General features: G+C 39.0%; 1 protein-coding gene across 1 annotated transcript; it reads right to left on the bottom strand.

Moving 5' to 3' along the window:
- Positions 1–31: 31 nt before the first annotated feature.
- On the bottom strand, positions 32–2,409 carry LOC149836011 (serine/threonine receptor-like kinase NFP). The gene has a single exon (XM_090008913.1). It carries the CDS (start codon positions 2,380–2,382, stop codon positions 451–453), a length of 1,932 nt encoding a protein of 643 aa, XP_089865039.1. The 5' UTR covers positions 2,383–2,409; the 3' UTR covers positions 32–450.
- Between the last annotated feature and the right edge of the window lie 16,329 nt (positions 2,410–18,738).

Raw genomic sequence — 18,738 nt, 5'->3', positions numbered from 1 at the left:
CAATAAACCATTCTTCCTCTAATTGGAATGAATGCAAACACCAAACATTATTCCATTTCTTAGAAGATAATACTAGCATACAAAGAAAGCGGACAAGTTTCAACCCCAAAAGTGAATGTTACAGAAATATGCATCTCCATCCCCAAGCCCTACTTCAAGTTCATTCTACTCAGTGGAGGACATTGATAAGGGTAGAACTTGGCAGAGTTCAGACTTAAATTCCATGTGCTAGGATGGGCCTACCAAGAAGACTTGACCAATTCACCAAAAGTACCAAATCCACTTCAAGATTACTGAGTAAAATGGCTTAATGTTTACTCCTACCATTCTTCTAATATGGAAGATGACACTAAGATGACACTACACCAAGTGTTACATTTTACTACTCAAAACTCAACCAGAGACTATTACAGCAACCTGCTAGCAAAGATATACTACGTTCACCTTGCATCAACGCCCAGAAGAAGGGTCCAACCCATCCATCGATGCATCCAAGCACAATCCCTCAGCCTTGGACAGCATGTAAACTATGTCTCCAAGATTGGGCCTCTTTGATTGTTCCTTCTGTATGCAGGCTCTAGCAATATAAACAACACTCATCACACTCCCCATAGAGCAACCACCATACTGCATCAAGGACTCATCCATCCATCTCCTCACCATCTCTTCTCTATCCCCATCACCACCATCCAACAGATTCTCTGCCTCCATCCACAGCAGCTTTCGTCCTTCTCCAATGGCGGGACGGCCGGAAACCAGCTCCAGCAAAACAACACCGAAGGAAAAGACATCCATCTTCGTTGTGACCACGCCGTCCAAGAGATACTCGGGAGCCATGTAACCTTGAGTACCAACTATGTGCCTTGTGATTGCATTGCATCCAGACTTGGCCAAGCCGAAATTGGCAATCTTGGCTCTCATGTTTGTGTCTAGCAGTATGTTACTGCTCTTGACATCCTTATGCACAACACTTGGTTGGGTGTGCTCATGGATGTAATTGAGGCCATTAGCAACATCCACAGCAATCTGAAGTCTAGTTATCCAATCCAGCCGCTTCCCTGATTGAAGCCAAGAGTAGAGAGATCCATTCTCTACATACTCATAGACCAAGTAACATTCCCCTTCTGAAGCATCAATGCAGAACCCATCCAACCTCACCAGATTGGCGTGGTTTACCTTCTGCAATATCCTGAGCTCCTCCGAGATGTCGGATTGCATCTTCTTCACAGCGAAAACCCCGTCGCCGATTGTGGCCTTGTAGACATGGCCTTGGATGATGGACTGCAGATTGAAATCGTTCGTCGCGTTTCGAAGATCTTGGAGAGTGTAGAGATTGTACTTATCCAGGCATTGGGAGATATCTGCCAGGAAAACCTTACCGGGGAGGGCATAGTTAGTTTTGGGATTGGTAGAGGAGTAGAGACGCCCAACCTCTTCATAGGAAGAGATACCCATAGACCCCTCCCTCCCAATTTTGGATTCCTCACCCTCACGCCTTTTACTTTTTACCCAATATACACAAAACAGAACCACAAAGAGTAGCAGAAGAAAAGCAAAGATACCCAACAAGACAGAAAGAAGTATAATAAGACCATCATCTCTTTTAGAAGAGGAACCCTGAATTGGGGCCTGAGGAAGGGGCGAGGGTGGTGGAGAGAATTGGGGAATTGGCTGAGAGAATTGGGGGATTTGGGAGACTGGAACTAAAAGGGTATCAAAAGGAACAAGTTTAGAAGCCCCAACACCATTTACATAGATTATGTCCCTAACAGTAGAATTGAACAAGGTGGCAATGGAAGAAACGGTGTCACCTATGCCAACGACGTAGGTGATGAGGAAATTCAGGCCCCTCTGCAACTGGCTCGGCGTCGGGCACCGGCACCGGATGGGGAAAACGACGCGGACGCCGATGTCGAGATTTTCGGGAACCAGGGTGGGGTTTGCTACTTCAACTGCCTGGTATGTAGTGAGGTTTCCGAAGAATTGGGTGGAGACCACGTAGAAGGTGTTCCCTGCTTGGATTTGATAGGTGATGTTGGCCTGAGAGTGGTTGCCCATACAATCACAGTTGATGGGGATCAACAGCTTCTGGCCATCAAGGAGGGGAGCTGTCTCAGAAGAGAGGTTGCTTGCTTGCTTGATGGACAGCATGCTAACACCAAAGAGATCACTTATGGAAGATAGGTTGGCAAAGAGAGGGGATTGAGCTCTGTAAAAGACCATGGTCTGGCATGGGTGGTGGTGGGTTTGATTGGGGCAAGTGTAGCCCGTGATTGAGGAGATGCTGTCGGTTAAAGTCTGAGATTGAGAGAGGTCGGGGAGGAGAGAGGCAAAGAGAAGGAAGGAAGGGAGGGACACCCACAAAAGAGAGCAGCACCCCATCTCAGTTGTTTTGTTCTAAGCCAAATGCCTCTCTGTCTAATGCCGATCTCGTTTGCATATATAGTCACAATGTTGAGAGAGAGACCTGCCCACATTACTTCCAACATAGCCCCTGCCTTTTCTGCAATTTACAGATTTATTTGAATTTATTTGAATTTGAAATATATGAATATGAATATGGATTTAGATTATGGTCACATCCTTTGTGATTCATAGTTTTATTTTACATATGATCCATTTGTTAATATGAATGAAGATAATATCACAAGTAGGTTTTGAATATGAATTCATAAAAATTTAATGGATTTTGATTTAGATTTTTTAGTGGATCCGATAATGGATCCGAACTTAAATGTTCACAAGCATGTAGTTTGATTAAAGCTTTGGAATTAACTCATCATGTTTGGCATACATAAATATTGCTTAAATGTTAGTTTATGTAAAACCTCGTAATGGCATGGATCAATGCAAATATTGCTTAAATACAATGTATTGAAATAGTGAGATCTGAATTATAATTTTTGCACATGCATCTATAGATATTTATTTATATATGATGATAAATAATAATCATAAATAATACTCCGTATGATATTCTTGTATGAATGCATGAAGATATATTTTTCATGCTTTATAAGCTTATGCATGAAATGCAACATTGTGTTAATTAGTCATATTTATGACTATTTGGATATGGACAGATTTACAAAACTAGATAAGGCGGGGATTAATTTTCAAATCACTCAAAAGGTGGTAACCATTTGCCAAAAAATCTATTTTTTTTAAGAAAATTCTACTTGGAGGCCAATCTTTGATCCCTCGTTTTATAACGGGTCTCTCGTGTGTAAATTTCTTGATACAGGGGCTTTGTTTCCCTAAAGGCTGTCAAACAAAAGCCTACCTTTATTATTACATGCTAACTCAAGCTACTATTGAGGCTACTCCTGTTAATCTGAAATTGATGTATTCCACGCCGCGATCATGGCTTGGCACATGGTTTTGATTCTCCATCGACTATGTCAGCATGCTTTGATGACATTTTGTGGCCATCCTATGCTTCTTCTTATTATTCCTTTTCCAATAAAATTTACTCCTTCACCTAAAAAAATATATACAAAAGATTATCAATCAAATTACAATAACAATCTTCTTAATCAAATGTTCAAAATACTTACCTTTTCTTTCTCGGAAAAATGAATTAGTATCTTTTAATTCTAAAGAACAATACAGTAAACCAAACCAAATCATGTTTTCGGAGATGATAGATGTTAACTTGAGGTCCCATATCTGAAATTTCAGAAAAGTGTGACGCCCATTTCTGATATGAGATTTAAGGACAAAAGATTATCTGTTGATTTTTTAGTAACTGATCGAGGTGCAACATTATATGTGGCTCGTTCGAGTGTCATTGGCCTAAAACTCTGACGGTTGCTCCCTCTTGCTCATCTTTTTTTGAATTTATAACCCGAAGAACAAAAAGCCTGCCATACCTATGATGGTCGTGCTGGCCTGTTTGAAACTTAGAGGCTAGGACCCCTGCCTCCAGGGCCTATGCTATGCATTGGCTTGTGCAGAGGGTGATGCCCATGAGAATCGATACTTGATTGCCCGTCTAGCAGTCAAGCCCCACCTCACTATGCCAACCCCCTTGGGGCTCCCTCTTATCTGAAAAAGCTCTCTTATGTTTCTGCTTGCACACCAAACACACACTTTGGTTGCCAATAATTACTCAAAATATATGGGCTCAAAATTTTTTTAGATCACCCACCAGTTCCACTAGATAAGAAGAACTCGATAGGTAATCTTTCTGCTTTAACTTTGAACTCATGAACAGATAATGTTTGTGCTTTGGATTTCAATCTATGAAAAATTTTCATGCACTAAAAGCTCTGACAGAGAATGCATCTGTAATATGCTTTGCCCAACCGATCAAATCAACTAGTTTCTCATGCAAGACTTTCTTATAGCGTCAAATATGTTACATGAATAGGTCTAGTGATTAGTGATGTGAATAATGTTATAGCAAAAAGTCATGCCTCATACACATTCACAAAGACACGGACATGAACCGCGGCTCAATACTGAATTTCCAAATCTTTTGCAAAATAAAACACAAGGACATGGATTATTTTATTATTACAATGTAAAATGTATTTATTATTGAAAATACAGCTAAGACTATTAAAAGCCTATTAAAAATAATAATATATTGTTCATACGTGTCAAGAACGTGTCACATGTCATGTTATGCGTAAGCAGAGAACCATTTAGAAAAAGGGATGTTGCCGATGTTAGGAAGCTAACTATAGGAAAGAATAGCTAAAGAATAATAAACTCGAGATTTTTCCCTCTTGTTTACCGGAAGGTCGAGCATTCTATTTATAGTCACATACGTACAGTTATAAACTAAGATAAACTTCAATTATCGTTTTTGGTAGCCAACTACCAAAAAGGATAATCACCTAGAATTCAGTGAACTCATAAGTGTCCTAATTTGGTTCGAACATGTGAAGTCTCATTTAGGTTGTTCAGAAAGAGTCCACGACTCCTTGATGTCTCATTTGAGTTATCGAGAGAGAGAGAGTCCAGGAACTGTATTGTTATTCAGAGAGAGTCCTCCACGAGTTCTTGATATCTCATTTAGGTTATTCAGAGGGAGTCCACGAACTGTATTGTTATCCACAGAGAGTCCACGAGTTCTTGTGGTAGACTGTACCATATTCTTATCACTATAGAGTAGTTATCCGTATCAGATCCCCCGTTCATTGTTCGATTTATTTATTATTCATGAATAGGATAATGTAATATGGGTTCGTTTCTGTATTGTGTTTAAAGTTGGTGACATTAGGGGGTGCGTTTGCGTGCTGCGGAAAGCCCAGCTTTCCACGGAAACACTTTTCCTATGCGTTTTCATGGAGCCCACCACGGCAACACAAACGTGGGGCTTCATTTTCTCACGGAAAAGGAGCCCCAAAATAAACTATGAGCCCCCTTTCAGCGAAAACATTTCCCGTTGGGTGGTCTGATTCATTTATCGCGGAGCCTGCTTTCGCGACATGCAAACACCCCTTAAATACGATGAAACAAGCAAGACATGGATAAAGAAGTCGTATAATAGTGCTTTTTTTTTTTCTTTTCACCAAAAGACTGGTGAATGAGAAAACTGTTTTCCTTACCATGTGTACCCACTTTCTGATGTTTGTTTCATGCACGAAACAACCATGTGATAAGCGGGGTCCTGTGCCAAGCTTAAGGCCCAGGTTCGAATCCCTCTCCCACATGGGGCTTAAGAGTTATCTGGTAAGGGCCTGCCTAACCCCAGCTGGACTTTCAAAAAAAAAAAAAACATGATCTTATACCATGAAGATAGATGAGTAACCGAGAAATTGATGTGGGTAGATTTGTAAATCACCAGTCTTCTCAAACAAAACCCACCCATGATTTTTTATACATTCATGTTATTTTCTTCCATAAATGCTTTTGACTTTTCACTCAATAATTTTTAAGAAAAACCTGCTTATTTTCATAGGAAAATGACATAAAACTCTTGACTATTCTATAGAAAAAAAGGATTTTTTGTATGGTCAATGACTAAAGATTGAATGTTTGGTGGAAAAAGTTTTTTTTTTTTTTTATTGTCAAGCTGTGGTTAGTACACCAGCACAAAGATAGAGAAGTTATTTGACAATGACAAGGAATCCTTAGCAATACACAAGATTCCAGTTCATTTCTGAGCATAGTTCCATTGCTAATAATTAAACACACCCAGCATAAAGAAGATCATGGGCAGCATATCCCACACAGCTGGACCTGATAAGAAGTAAATAGACTGATTGGAAACCTTGAGGAGAGGAAGACCAAAGGTTGAGATCAGGTGACATTGAAAATCACCACCAATGGTGATTTTTTCAATATCTACAATACAAGATGGTGGTACGGAGCACCACCATGGGGAGTCCTTTTGAGCTCCCTCAAGGGCATTTTCGTACCCTTGGTAGTATGGACATGTCGTCCGTCGTCAAGGATATGTGGTGGATATTGAAAATCACCGCTAGTGGTGATATTCAATATCACCTGATCCCAACCCAAAGACCGACGATTAGCATATAGCCAGCTGTGAAAAGACGGGCCTGGAACCAATCGTATTATAGGAAGTATTTGTTAGCTTACTGGGTTAAGGCCATCAACTAGAAATTTTGATTGAAAAGGCTGGTGCTGCTCAATGAGGACTTCATACGAGTCTCCCATAAATGATTAGACGGAAACTTTTGTTTACAAGCTCGAAAATGAGAAGGCAGCTGCAAGGAAATGATCTGTTTTGCAAGAAGAGAAAAAGTCCAAAGCGCCATGAAATTTCTCAACAAGTGGTGAACATGAGTAAGAGGTACGTCTACCATGGAATAAAGCCACTCATAAATATTGAATGGATAGAGCATCAACTTTCCATTGGGTGAAACGATGTATTTGGCATGAGATATATGAAAAGGAATGATCAAGGAATTTTCATCACCTATTTGCAGCCTTGACTTTGCCTGAAATTCACACATGAGAGAAAGAAAGTTGAACACAGAAGGCCCTTTATCTTTGATGAAAAATAACCCATCTTTAGCAAAAAGGTCAAGACTCCATGACGAAATAATAAGCTCCTGCAATTCCGTAGGATGAATTCTCCAAGAAAGGCGCTCCATAATAATAAGAAATAAATAAGGAGATAATGGGTCGCCATGACCAATGCCCCTCGTGCTAGAAAAAACATCTCGAGAAGTTGGCTGAGTAGATACGTCATTACTCTTTGAATCCAACTTCCATGAAAACTAGAAAACTCTAGTGAATTTTTAAGAAATATCCAGTCAACTTGATCATATGCTTTAACCAGATTAAAGGCAGCATTAAATCCATCAATTCCCGGTGCACTATTTGGATTAATATCAGAAATAAAAAATCGCTTCTCGAACTTCATCAGTAGAGATTGGTTGCAACAATTGGTGTGATTTTCCTGAGGGGAAACTTGAGGATTGCAGGATTCGAGAAAATCTTCCATTATAATGTGTTCTTGCGTAAATAAATGCTTGCAAATTTTGTAGCAACTTGAACTATGCTATTGGTACTCATTGCAGTAGTCCAACATCATCATTTTGAATAATGGGGATATGTTGGCGATAGACTAGCTTCTTAAAGTTGGCATGAAAGTATTTAGTATTACGGTCGCCATCCCGGATCCAATGGCAGAAATCCTCTTCCATTTGGAGAAGGGATTAAAGATTGTGCTGCAATGCCACATAAGAGTGAAGCATACCCACATTTCCATTGTTGACCTGTAAAGGATCGACAAACAGAAGCGATGCGTTGATGGATGTTTCCAAATGAAAACTTATTTCAAAATTTCAGTTCCCTCTTAATGGGTTCTAACTTGGAAGCCACTCGTTGCATCAGCAACCAAAGGATCGAGTGTTCCAAATTTTTTTTTGAGAGAGAAACGAGTGTTCCAATTTCAATATACCAAGTCTGCACAAGCTTAGTCCTTAGCCACATATTGAAAAAATGAAATGGCGGGTGTCGAGGCCGTAAATCTTGGTGAATGTGAACAGACTATAAATATTGAAGCCATGAATTAGGGTATGCATAGAGCCAAATATTTGAGATGAAAGCTCTATTAATTTTGCTTGCGCAAAAACTAGAGCTAGCTTGTTGATTTTTCCAAGTTAATTTCCTTGTACCACTTTAGAGCTCTTGTAATCCACAATCTTGCAAAAGCTGATTGAATTCAATCCTAGTCGAGCACTATCTATGGGAGCCATACCTCTCATGGCCATATTTAACGACATTCCAGTCGCCAAAAAGCATCCAAAGGAGATGAACATGATGCTGACTAAGAGCAGACCATAACAAGCATTGTTCGACAGAGGAATTGGAATAACAAATCCCTGAAATAATCTTATTAATACCATCATCAACTAAGTTGGTAATAGACTAAGAAGTAACATCCATACATTCTACAAAAGTAATGCCCTTGAACTCCTATTATTAATAAGGGGCTTATTTTTAGGAAGCCAATTTTTAATAGAGGCTCAAAAAAATTCGAGGCCCTGCCCCCGAACTCCTATCATTAATAAGGGGCTTATTTTTAGGGAGCTCATTTTTAATAAGGGCTCAAAAAAATTCGAAGCCCTGCCCCCAGGACTCATTTTTTCCTTCTGCCTCGGCCCTGGCCATCAAGATGATAATGCTAGGATTGACATAACCGTCGTATGTCAACAGATGGAATTAGGGTTGGCAGTGGACCGGGGAAAGCGGGGCCCGCCCCGTCTTGCCTCATTTGGACCGGAGATGAAGGGTATGAAACCGGGATGGAGGCGGGGACGATAGTTAAAATCTATCCCCGTTCGGGGATGGACATACCCTTTTTCCCGCCCCCTCCCTGCCACTTTTCCCTGCCTCATCCCCGTTTGAACCAGGGATGGAGGACATGAAACGGGAATAAAGGTAGGGGTGGAGGTTAAAATCCATCCCCTGCCGGGGATGGAGGTTCTAATCTTGAGGCCGTGCGGGGGACAAGATGGAATCCTTTTTGAGTTGATTGGGTCACATTCGAGAGTGTCACCCACCCCTCACAGGCTGTAATAATTATTGCTACGTGTTGACCTCTTGATGACTTGACCAAGACGAGACTTCAATTGTGTGGAAGTCTATACTTGATGTGACATACAATGTGGAAGATTAGGGATGGACAACGACTCCACCCATGCTTTTCCACGTTTGAACCGATCAACGCTTTGTAAACCGTTTTCCATCCCCCAAAAGACACGAAAACTCCTTAGAAACCATTATTCCGATTGTCTGTATTCCCTTGACCCAACTGACAAGGAGCTACGGGGGTCAAAATAGGTTTTGTGTGGGGTTCCCAATTTCTGAGATAACCACAAAGTAGCTAAAAGGGCTCACAAGTTAGCGTGGTCATTAGGGTAACAAAATGCTTTGCACATAAACTTGGCAGAGATGGTAATTAATCAAGTGATCACACTGCCCCCCAACGGGGGTTGGCGTAGTGCGGTGGGGCCTTGGCTGCAAGAGGGACAGTCAAGGTTCGATTTTCATGGGCATCATCTCTCTGAGCAAGCAAACACGTAGCATAGGCCTCCGGGACAAGGGTCCTAGCTTCAGAATTTTATGCTGTCAGTACGACGACCATAGGTGCGGCTTCTTTGGGTTATAAATCCTAAAAAAATCAAGTGATCACATTGTTGTGGGCAAAACTGATGCAATGTAGCCCTACTATGCAGTTTTGCTTTGGAGTTCTAAAGATTTGGACCCGTTCTAGAGTTTTTGCTCAAAGACAATGAAACCTTGCCTTGCTTATGATCAATTCTTCTTGGGATCATATGGGTGGCTTGCCTTGTGCGTGTGCGTGGCAAGTTAGCGCACTCACCCAAGGGTTTACCATATAAGAAGGAAGACCCATTAAGTGACTCTTGTTACTAGGTATGTTCATTGTTATTATATATATATATATATATATATATATATATATATATATATATATATATATATATATAGGTTAATCTAACATTAAACTAGTTGTATTTATCATTAAAAGGATTCAATCATATTAAAATGACTAAAATACTTTTAATAGAATGACATTTTTTGGAATGCAATGGTACTTTTAAAGAAAAAATGTAACTTTGATAGACTCATACTTTTTTTGAAAAAGGAGTTTCACTTTTCATTTCCCACAAGTTCAAAAGACCTATAATACCCAAAAAAAGTAAACATGAATATTATCATTCTTTTAAAGATATTTTAGTCATTTTAATATAGTTAAATATATCATATGTTAAATACAATAAGTTTAATATATATTAGATTAACCTATATATATATATATATATATATATATATATATATATATATATATATATATATATATATATATATATATATATATAAAGGATTAGGAAGGAAACAAGTCAACCAAAGGAAGGTCTAAAATCTCCAACCCATTATAATCAATGGCATTCTAACGATCCAGTTTTTTTTATTCATCGGACTTCACATATTAGATTTTTATCATTTATTAGGTGAGCTACATGTTTTGGAATATGAATTCAACAACCAACTCACTCTGTATGCTCCAAATAGTCAAGGCATATGTGATCTTCTTCCTGACTCTCCAAGTAATTAAATCCCCTGAATTTCTCAAATTGGGGAGAAAGAGGAGGGACACCCTGTGTCAAACAAAATTGATGAAGCACATGCTCGAGTTGATAGTAAGAAACTCTCTATCCACAAAAAATCCCACATGGGGCTCGATATAGCTCAAAATCTAACCCTAAATCTCTGTCCTCCACCTTAGTGCAAGGACACCAGGCCACCTAAAAAGGAAAATGACAGAAAGGACTCATGAAAAAAAGTGTGTAAGCATAAAGAATAGTAACTCTAAGGATAAGATGAGGAAGTGATTGAGAGAATCTCTTCTTTTGAATGTCAGTTCCAGTTTACTCTCTAGATACAGCCCGTTGGCCCCAATGGGATGATTAGTAAATGTCAGCTTGCAGAAAACTCCAATGTGCAAGTGGATATAGACCCAGATCTGCATTAAAATTCTCTTAGTCATGGTTGGCAGGAAAAAGAACTAAAAGCATCAGAGTGCCAGGAATGAAGGAAAAGAGTTTACCTCGGTGAGCACCGTACAACTAGTAAGGCTACACATCTTCCTGAGCATGTAATAGGCGAGGCTCTCATAAATGTGAAAAGTCGCAGCTGAGCACCAATCATACTCGGCGATGTCGAGCAAAAAACAACAAAGTCGGATGTAGACCACATTACCCTTGTTGTTTGGAAGCAGAATTGTTTCAAGAAGGTATAGCAAGGCATAAATGTGCTTCTATGGATCCTTGTCATCTCCCTTATCCATATCCATTGAAGCTGCAAATTGATCTTGAAGACAACTCAAAGAGATCTTTCCATCTGTAATAGCCTCAGCGAATAAGTCGCAGAAAATGTTAAAGGCATCCTCATCAGCAAACACCACAAGCAGTGAATCTCAATGCAAGACAAGAATGTGATAGACATCCTGAGGTGTGATGGTTATCTCTCTCCAAGGAAAAAAGAAGGTGTTGGTCTTAGACTGTCACCTCTCAGCTACAACTCGCGCCAATTGAGAATTGGACAAGGAAATCATGCAACAAGATATGGTCCCAAAGCCCAACTCGTCCATGCTTAGTAGTAGCTCCTCATCACAAAGATCTTACCACATGTGAAGCATCTCCAGATAACATTTTCCTCCACTAGTCGAGATAGTCTGAAAAGAAACAAGAAGGCATGATGAGGGCAAAGCTCGAGAATGAAAATAACATGCAAAGTCTCCCAAATCTTTTAACGCAAACTCTTGGCCTAACATATCAATGAGCCTTCAAATATACTCAAGTGAATTCCCTGTGGGCAAGATATTGTTGTCATTTGGTTCAAAATATACCTCTTTGAAACAAAGGTTTTTGGAAAAATAACCATTTTTTTGCCTAGTTGTTTGAGAAAGCTTTTGGAGGGAAAAACCCACTTTATTAAAATGTTTAGTCCCATATTGACTTTGAGTTTATATTGAGGAGGGTTGCCTTAGAGGACAATAGATCTTGGGCTTGCCAAAAGAACTTTAATTATTAGTTATTAATTTAGATTTGAATTTGGATTTGCCTTTGGCTTTGACTTTGGTTATGGTTTAGGTTCGGTCTCAACCACAACCTTGGATTCAGATTTGGATTCAGTCTTTGACCTATATCTTTTTACCACTTTCATTTGTGACTTGCGAACTTCCTTTATGTTTTCTTTGACTTGATAAATTCCTCTTGTCTTGTGATTTTTCATTAAGACTTGAGAAATTCCTCTTGACTTGCGACTTGCAAATTTCCTTTGTGATTTGCAGATTTTTTTTTTTGACTTGCAAATTTCTTTTATGTCTTGCAAAATTTGTTTTGTGTCTTATGACTTTTGGTTAGCCTCAATGTGTCAACACGTTGGGATGGTCTGTGCATGTGGCATTCATGTTTGGCAGTGGCAGCTCTTGATGGGACAATTACATTGCACTTGCTCTAAATCCATCAGTTGCTTTATATGGTCAAAAAAGGGTTAGTTTTAAGAGACAAAAAAAATGAGTGCAAAAATGGGCTCTTTATTTTTTGGTTTTCATGCGGTTTTTCTTCTTCTTCCTCTCCTCCCTCATTGTGGGGTGCACCACAACAAAGCAGTGGATTAGCGACGACCACATTCCGTCGCTATTCCGTCGCTAACCGGCTTAGCGATGGATTAGCGACGACGAGGCGACGGTATGCTTACGTCGCAAATTTTTTGATGCTAACTGGCGACAGAATAAATTCGTCGCCCGGTCCATCGCTAATTGCGACGGAATAACGAGCGATGTATTCCATCGCCAATCCGCCGGTACTAAACGACGACCTCGGCTTGACGACGGATTTACGTCCATCGCTAAGCCGTCGCTAGATTTATATGCATAGCGACGGATGTTTCCATCGCTAATCCGTCGCAAACACGAAAAAAAATAAAAAAATTTATTTGAAAATTAAATACCGAGAACGGTACAATTTATATTTCCTATAAATAAAAAACAAATTACACAAAAAAATCCACATAAAAGGAATCTACAACAATTAATCGTTCCAACTTAAAATTAACAAGTTTAATTATTTACAATTCAATAATTACAATTAGGAAATAAAAAAATAGAACTTCTTCAACACAGTTCTCTAATCATCGCCAAGATTTTGTGCGTCTTCTTGTTCATTGCCTTTATCTGTCTCTTCAGCTCTGCTACGATGATTATCGCTAGCAGCCTACACAAGAAAAGAACAGTCAGTATTGATAAACAAAATATAATGAAATAAATTACACACTATATGTGATTCTATCATGTGCTCATATGTATTCTAAGGCAATAAAAAAACTTTATATGTGATTCTTTCATGCTCATATGTGCTCTAAGGCAGGCAAAAAACTCTATATGTGATTCTATCATGAATTATATGTGTTTTAAGGCATTAAAATTTTTTTATATGTGATTATATCATGCTCAAATGAGTTCTAAGGCAGCTAGAAAAACTCTATATGTGATTCTACCATGCTCATGTGTGCTTTAAGGCAGACAAAAAGCTATATATGTGATTCGATCATGCTCGTATGTGTGCTAAGGCAGTAAAAAAATTGAATATGTGATTATAGCATGCTCATATGTGTTCTAAGGCAGACAAAAAAACTCTATATGTGATTCTATCATGCTCATATGTGCTCTAAGGCAGGCAAAGCAAAAAACTTTATATGTGATTCTATCATGAATGATATATGTTCTAAGGCAGTAAAAAAACTCTATATGTGATTTTGGCATGCTCATATGTGTTTTAAGGTAGTCAAAAAACTGAATATGTGATTATAACATGCTCATATGTGTTTTCAGGTAGTCAAAAAACTGAATATGTGATTATAGCATGCTCATATGTGTTTTAAGGTAGTAAAAAAAACTTTATATGTGATTCTATCATGCTCATATGTGCTCTAAGGCAGGCAAAAAACTTTATATGTGATTATAGCATGCTCATATGTGCTCTAAGGCAGGCAAAAAACTCTATATATGATTTTATCATGCTCATATGTGCTCTAAGGCAGGCAAAAAGTTATATATGTGATTCGATTATGCTCATATGTGTTCTAAGGCAGACAAAAAATTGAATATGTGATTATACCTGAGAGGGACCTGCAATTGAAGATCCCCTGTTCATCACAAGATTGTTGATCTCATCTCAGAGAAAGGGGGCGACGGTGTCATGGAAGTAGTCATCCCGTGTGTCTTTAATGATCTGGTGTACATCATCACCGGAAAGAATAGGTTGTTGCTTGAAGCTTATGTCGGCGGAAGAAGTATGTGAGCCGTAACTTGAAGAAGCAATAACTGGTGAAATGTTCATATTACTCTCAAACCCGAACACACAACCTTTTTTGGGTTCACCTGCTGCAGTCACCCATGCTGCAGGATCAAATGATGAATGCTGAGTAGCGTCATCGCCATATCGCTCTACCATCTGTTGCTCATATGCCTCCTACAAAATAATGTTTAAAGTATGCATTAATAATTAATGATAACATTATGATAACTTGCATATTGCAATGATTATTAATAAAATAAATACATACTGTTGTCGTTCTCGCGTTCTCTGATACGAAGACTCCCGTGGTTTTCCGTTTATGTGTTTCAACAAACGCATCCTTATATGGTACAATGCCTCCTTTTTCTGCTTCCTGCGAAGTTAAAGGACAAAAGATTTAGTTCATAAGTTTGCAACAATACTTATAAAATTAATATTATATATGGATGAGTTACCATTTTCTTTAGGTGACTCCCAAATGTCTTAGATTCACCTGTGTGTAGATGGGCTTCGAGCACTTTCGCTTGATTTTGTGCATCCTTCGTAGAGCGATTTTAAAATGCATCTCCTGCCCACTTATCGCACATTTCATCCCAATAATCTCTCCTGATAGTAATAGGACCATGACCCTTCCACTGTAGAGGATCATCTATTACACCAGAAGCTTTTTTTGCTGCAGTCTTCATATTGTGCAGTAATAGGGCTTGTCTGAGGTTATAGGGTTCTTTTTCTTCTTAGGTGAGCTCACTAAGAAGGGCAACATGAATGAAGTGAATGTTGGCAAAAAAAGACTTGGGTTTTCCGAGTTCTATCTTGAGACTTAATGATCATGGTACGTGTCTGAAGGAAAAACTGAGTGGAAAGATCAACCACATGGTTTATGCTATCAATTTGGTTTAGGGGATTTGGCCATATGATTCAAGATCTAAAGAAAATTTATCAAGTTTGGTAGCAGCAAAGGGTTCAATAGACTTAGATGTAATGTGAGGTTCATGAAGACTAGTTTAACACTAGGACTAGATTGATTTTGCGATGCTTGAAACTGATTGTCAGACTCATAGACTTGATGCTAAAAAACGGCAAAGGAAATGGACGCAATATGCGGTATAAAAGAAATGTCGGACTTAGTGGGCAATGAGAAGCCATTTTTGGCTCATTAGTTCCCACGTATAAAAAATTCATCTCATCGAAGATCACATGATGAGATATAAAAACCTCACCCAACACGTTGAAATAATCATACTGCAGACTTCTTTTAAAGACCAACTCAAATGGAGATTTATTTTCAAGGTTAGAGCTTGGTAACCTATTAATAATGTGAACCACCACTCGAAAAGCATCAGCCGAAAAAATTATTTTCATGGAAGCAAATACCATTAGACTCAGGTGTGTGAGGACATGAAAGCTATCTTTTAATTCCATGATTTGCCAAAAAATTTGAAAAACTTTTACTTAGGAACTCACCTCCCTTATCACCGTGGAAAATCTTGATCTTACGACCAAGCTGCTTTTCAAAAATGCTGAAAATGTTGATGCTAAAATAACCCCATCAAATGAAAGTCACCTCAGTTGCTTTCTTCTCCCAAAGAGTCCGAGGTCACAAAAATAATTTTCGGTGCCGTAGAGGAAGAGGTAGAGGCTTCAAAATGAATTTTCAAAACAAATTTCAAGGTCAAAGAGGTGGATCCAGCCAAGCTCCTAACACGTCCTATGATGGTCATACATGTCAATTTTGTGGTCTCCAAAACCACACTGCACGTCAGTGCTACGACATACCCAAGACATTTGCTGCTATGGCCCTAAGTTCCTCTCAATATGACACTTGATATCCTAACACTGGAGTAACAAATCATATGACGGTTGATGATCAAGGCATGGTTGATAAGAAAGAGTACCAAGGAAATAACTCTATCACCATCGGAAATGAAGCAAACCTGCCCATTTCTAATTAATACTGGTAACATTATTCTCAACTCCAACTTAAATTCTTGTGTTAAAGAATGTTCTGCACGTCTCTAACATTAAAAAGAATCTTCTATTTGTAGCCAAGTTCACCCATGATAACAACTATATTTTTTAGTTTGCTTCTTATGGGCTCGCTGTTAATGATTTTCAGAGGGGAACCACCTTAAAAGATGACCGAGTAGTGACAATTTGTATGTGTGGGCTAGAACTCCTCAAAATCATGACAGCAACAGGGAAGAGGCTCATCTCTCAACCAAAGCAAAGGGAGTAACAACCGATATATGTCACTATTGACTAGTTCATCCAGGAAATAAGGTTTTCAAAACTCTTGAGAAAATTTGTTTTTTGGCTATTGAGAAGAGCAAATTATCTAGTTTTTGTTCTACTGTGTGATAGCTAAGATACATCGATTACCATTTGAATATGCCAAATTTGATGCTTTTAGCCTCTTGAATTGATTCATGTTGATTTGTGGGCCCTGCACTGCGTTTATCTAGAGAAGGATTCATATATTATCTTATTTTAATGGATGACCATTCTCGATTTTCTTGGTTATTTTCTTTAACCAAAAAATCTGAAACTCAAAGGTGTTTTGAAAACTTCAAAATACTCAGAGAGAAGATCATTGAGCGTGTACATAACAAGATCTTCATGCTTGATGTCTTCACCAATGGCACTTGGTGAATCGGCAATAAACTTGATATGGTTGAGATAATCAATCATGGATTTTTCATCTTTTTTGACATTCCGTAGGTCTCTTTTTAACCAGATAATTTGTAGCTTCGATTAAGAATAGTACAAATGCTCCAATGTGATCTAGGCCTTAAGAGCAGACGAAAAACAAATAATTTGGCCAAGAATAGGCTTAGATACAGTAGCCTTGATCCAACTGAAAGCCAATTGGTCGGGTCTTTTCCATAGAAATCTGGATTGGTAGAGGACTTCTCACCTTGAATGACAACTTGATTCAAGGGAGGGAAGGATCCATCAATATATTTAATTAGGTCATGACTGTACATAACCGATTCTATCTATGAACACAGAGATAGTTTGAGCTATCTAATTTGATGGAGATCAGACTTGAGAAGGCATTTTACTGAACCGCAGGAGTGGGAGGCAACGAGAAACTTGACTCAGCCATGGAAACGAGTTTAGAGCACTCACAAAAAGCTCAAAGATGGTTGTGAATGAGCCTGATACCATGTAAAACCAAAAAAGCCGTGATTAACGCACACAAATCGCACACAGAGCAAAGGAGGATTAACGTGCACACATAGAGCAAAGGAGGATTAACATGGTTCGGCTAATGTAGCCTACGTCCACGAAATGGTTTTCTCACTATTCCTCTCTATTTCTCTCTTACACGTTCTTATCTTTTGGAGTCTCACCTTACACACACATATTAAGCTTTACATGTAAGGCGAATCACATAAGGAAGATAACATTAGTTACCAACATTTATAATATTGGTCAATGTAAGGCCATCTCTGCTTATAAGGAAACCTGAGCTCATTTGCTGCGTAAAACACTCTTGATGATGCACCTCCTATTCTCTGCTCATCCTCTTTCCTTTCTCTTTTCTTAACCATGATTGACGTGCCGCCATCTTGATGGAGCTTTCTCAATTGAACCTTCACATGTGGCTTACCTTTTCCAATGTTGCCATGCTGTTCAGAGTTACTATATAACCTCTCCACATGTGGCTTACCTTTTCCAATATTTCCATGGTGTTCAGAGTTACTATATAATCTCTCATTGTTGTCTTGTTGTGAATGACCGCTATCTTCATCCTTCCTGTCGTGGCCAAGATCACCTTCATCCTTCCTTTCATGGATGATAGCGTCAACACCTTCCTTAGCAACGTCTTCCTCCTTAGCAACACCTTCCTTAACACTCTCAATCTATGTTTGGTCTTATTCTGCCAGCCCTGCCAACTTGCAGTATCTTCTCACAGCCAAGTTGTCACCCGACTGCAATTTGATCTGGGAATCTCAACTTATCCAATTGCTGCGTAGCTATGATTTGATTGGGTTCGTAGATGGTTCGAACCCTTGCCCTGTCAAGGATCAGTAGTTAACCTTGCATTTTCACAATGGGTCAAGCAAGATCAGCTCTTATTGAGCTGGTTGCTATCCTTCCTGACTGAAGTGTATAGCCAGGTTGTAGGACTGTCATCATGTTTGGGCAGAGAAAACCTATGCTGCTAGATCCCATGCACGCATAGCTGCAAGACTTGCGTAAAGGCAATGAAAACGTCATACGTCTACAAAGCCAAACTCTGGCATATCAACTTGCTAATTATTTATATTCTGGCTAGCTTACCAACAGAAAAACATGGGGCATTAATTACCTCTGTACACCCGCGTGGAGCCTGTTAGTCTTAATGAGCTCCAATGTCAGTTGCTTACACAAAGCATAGATCCAACCTGAATTTGATCCAATTGACACCATATGAATCCCATGG

This window comes from Nuphar pumila, chromosome 6, assembly GCF_984573655.1.
Source record: "Nuphar pumila chromosome 6, dmNupPumi1.hap1.1, whole genome shotgun sequence".
In the NCBI taxonomy this organism is placed as follows: Eukaryota; Viridiplantae; Streptophyta; class Magnoliopsida; order Nymphaeales; family Nymphaeaceae; genus Nuphar; species Nuphar pumila.
Note: the sequence above shows the minus strand (reverse complement) of the source record. Positions and strands in the feature narration are given on the sequence as shown.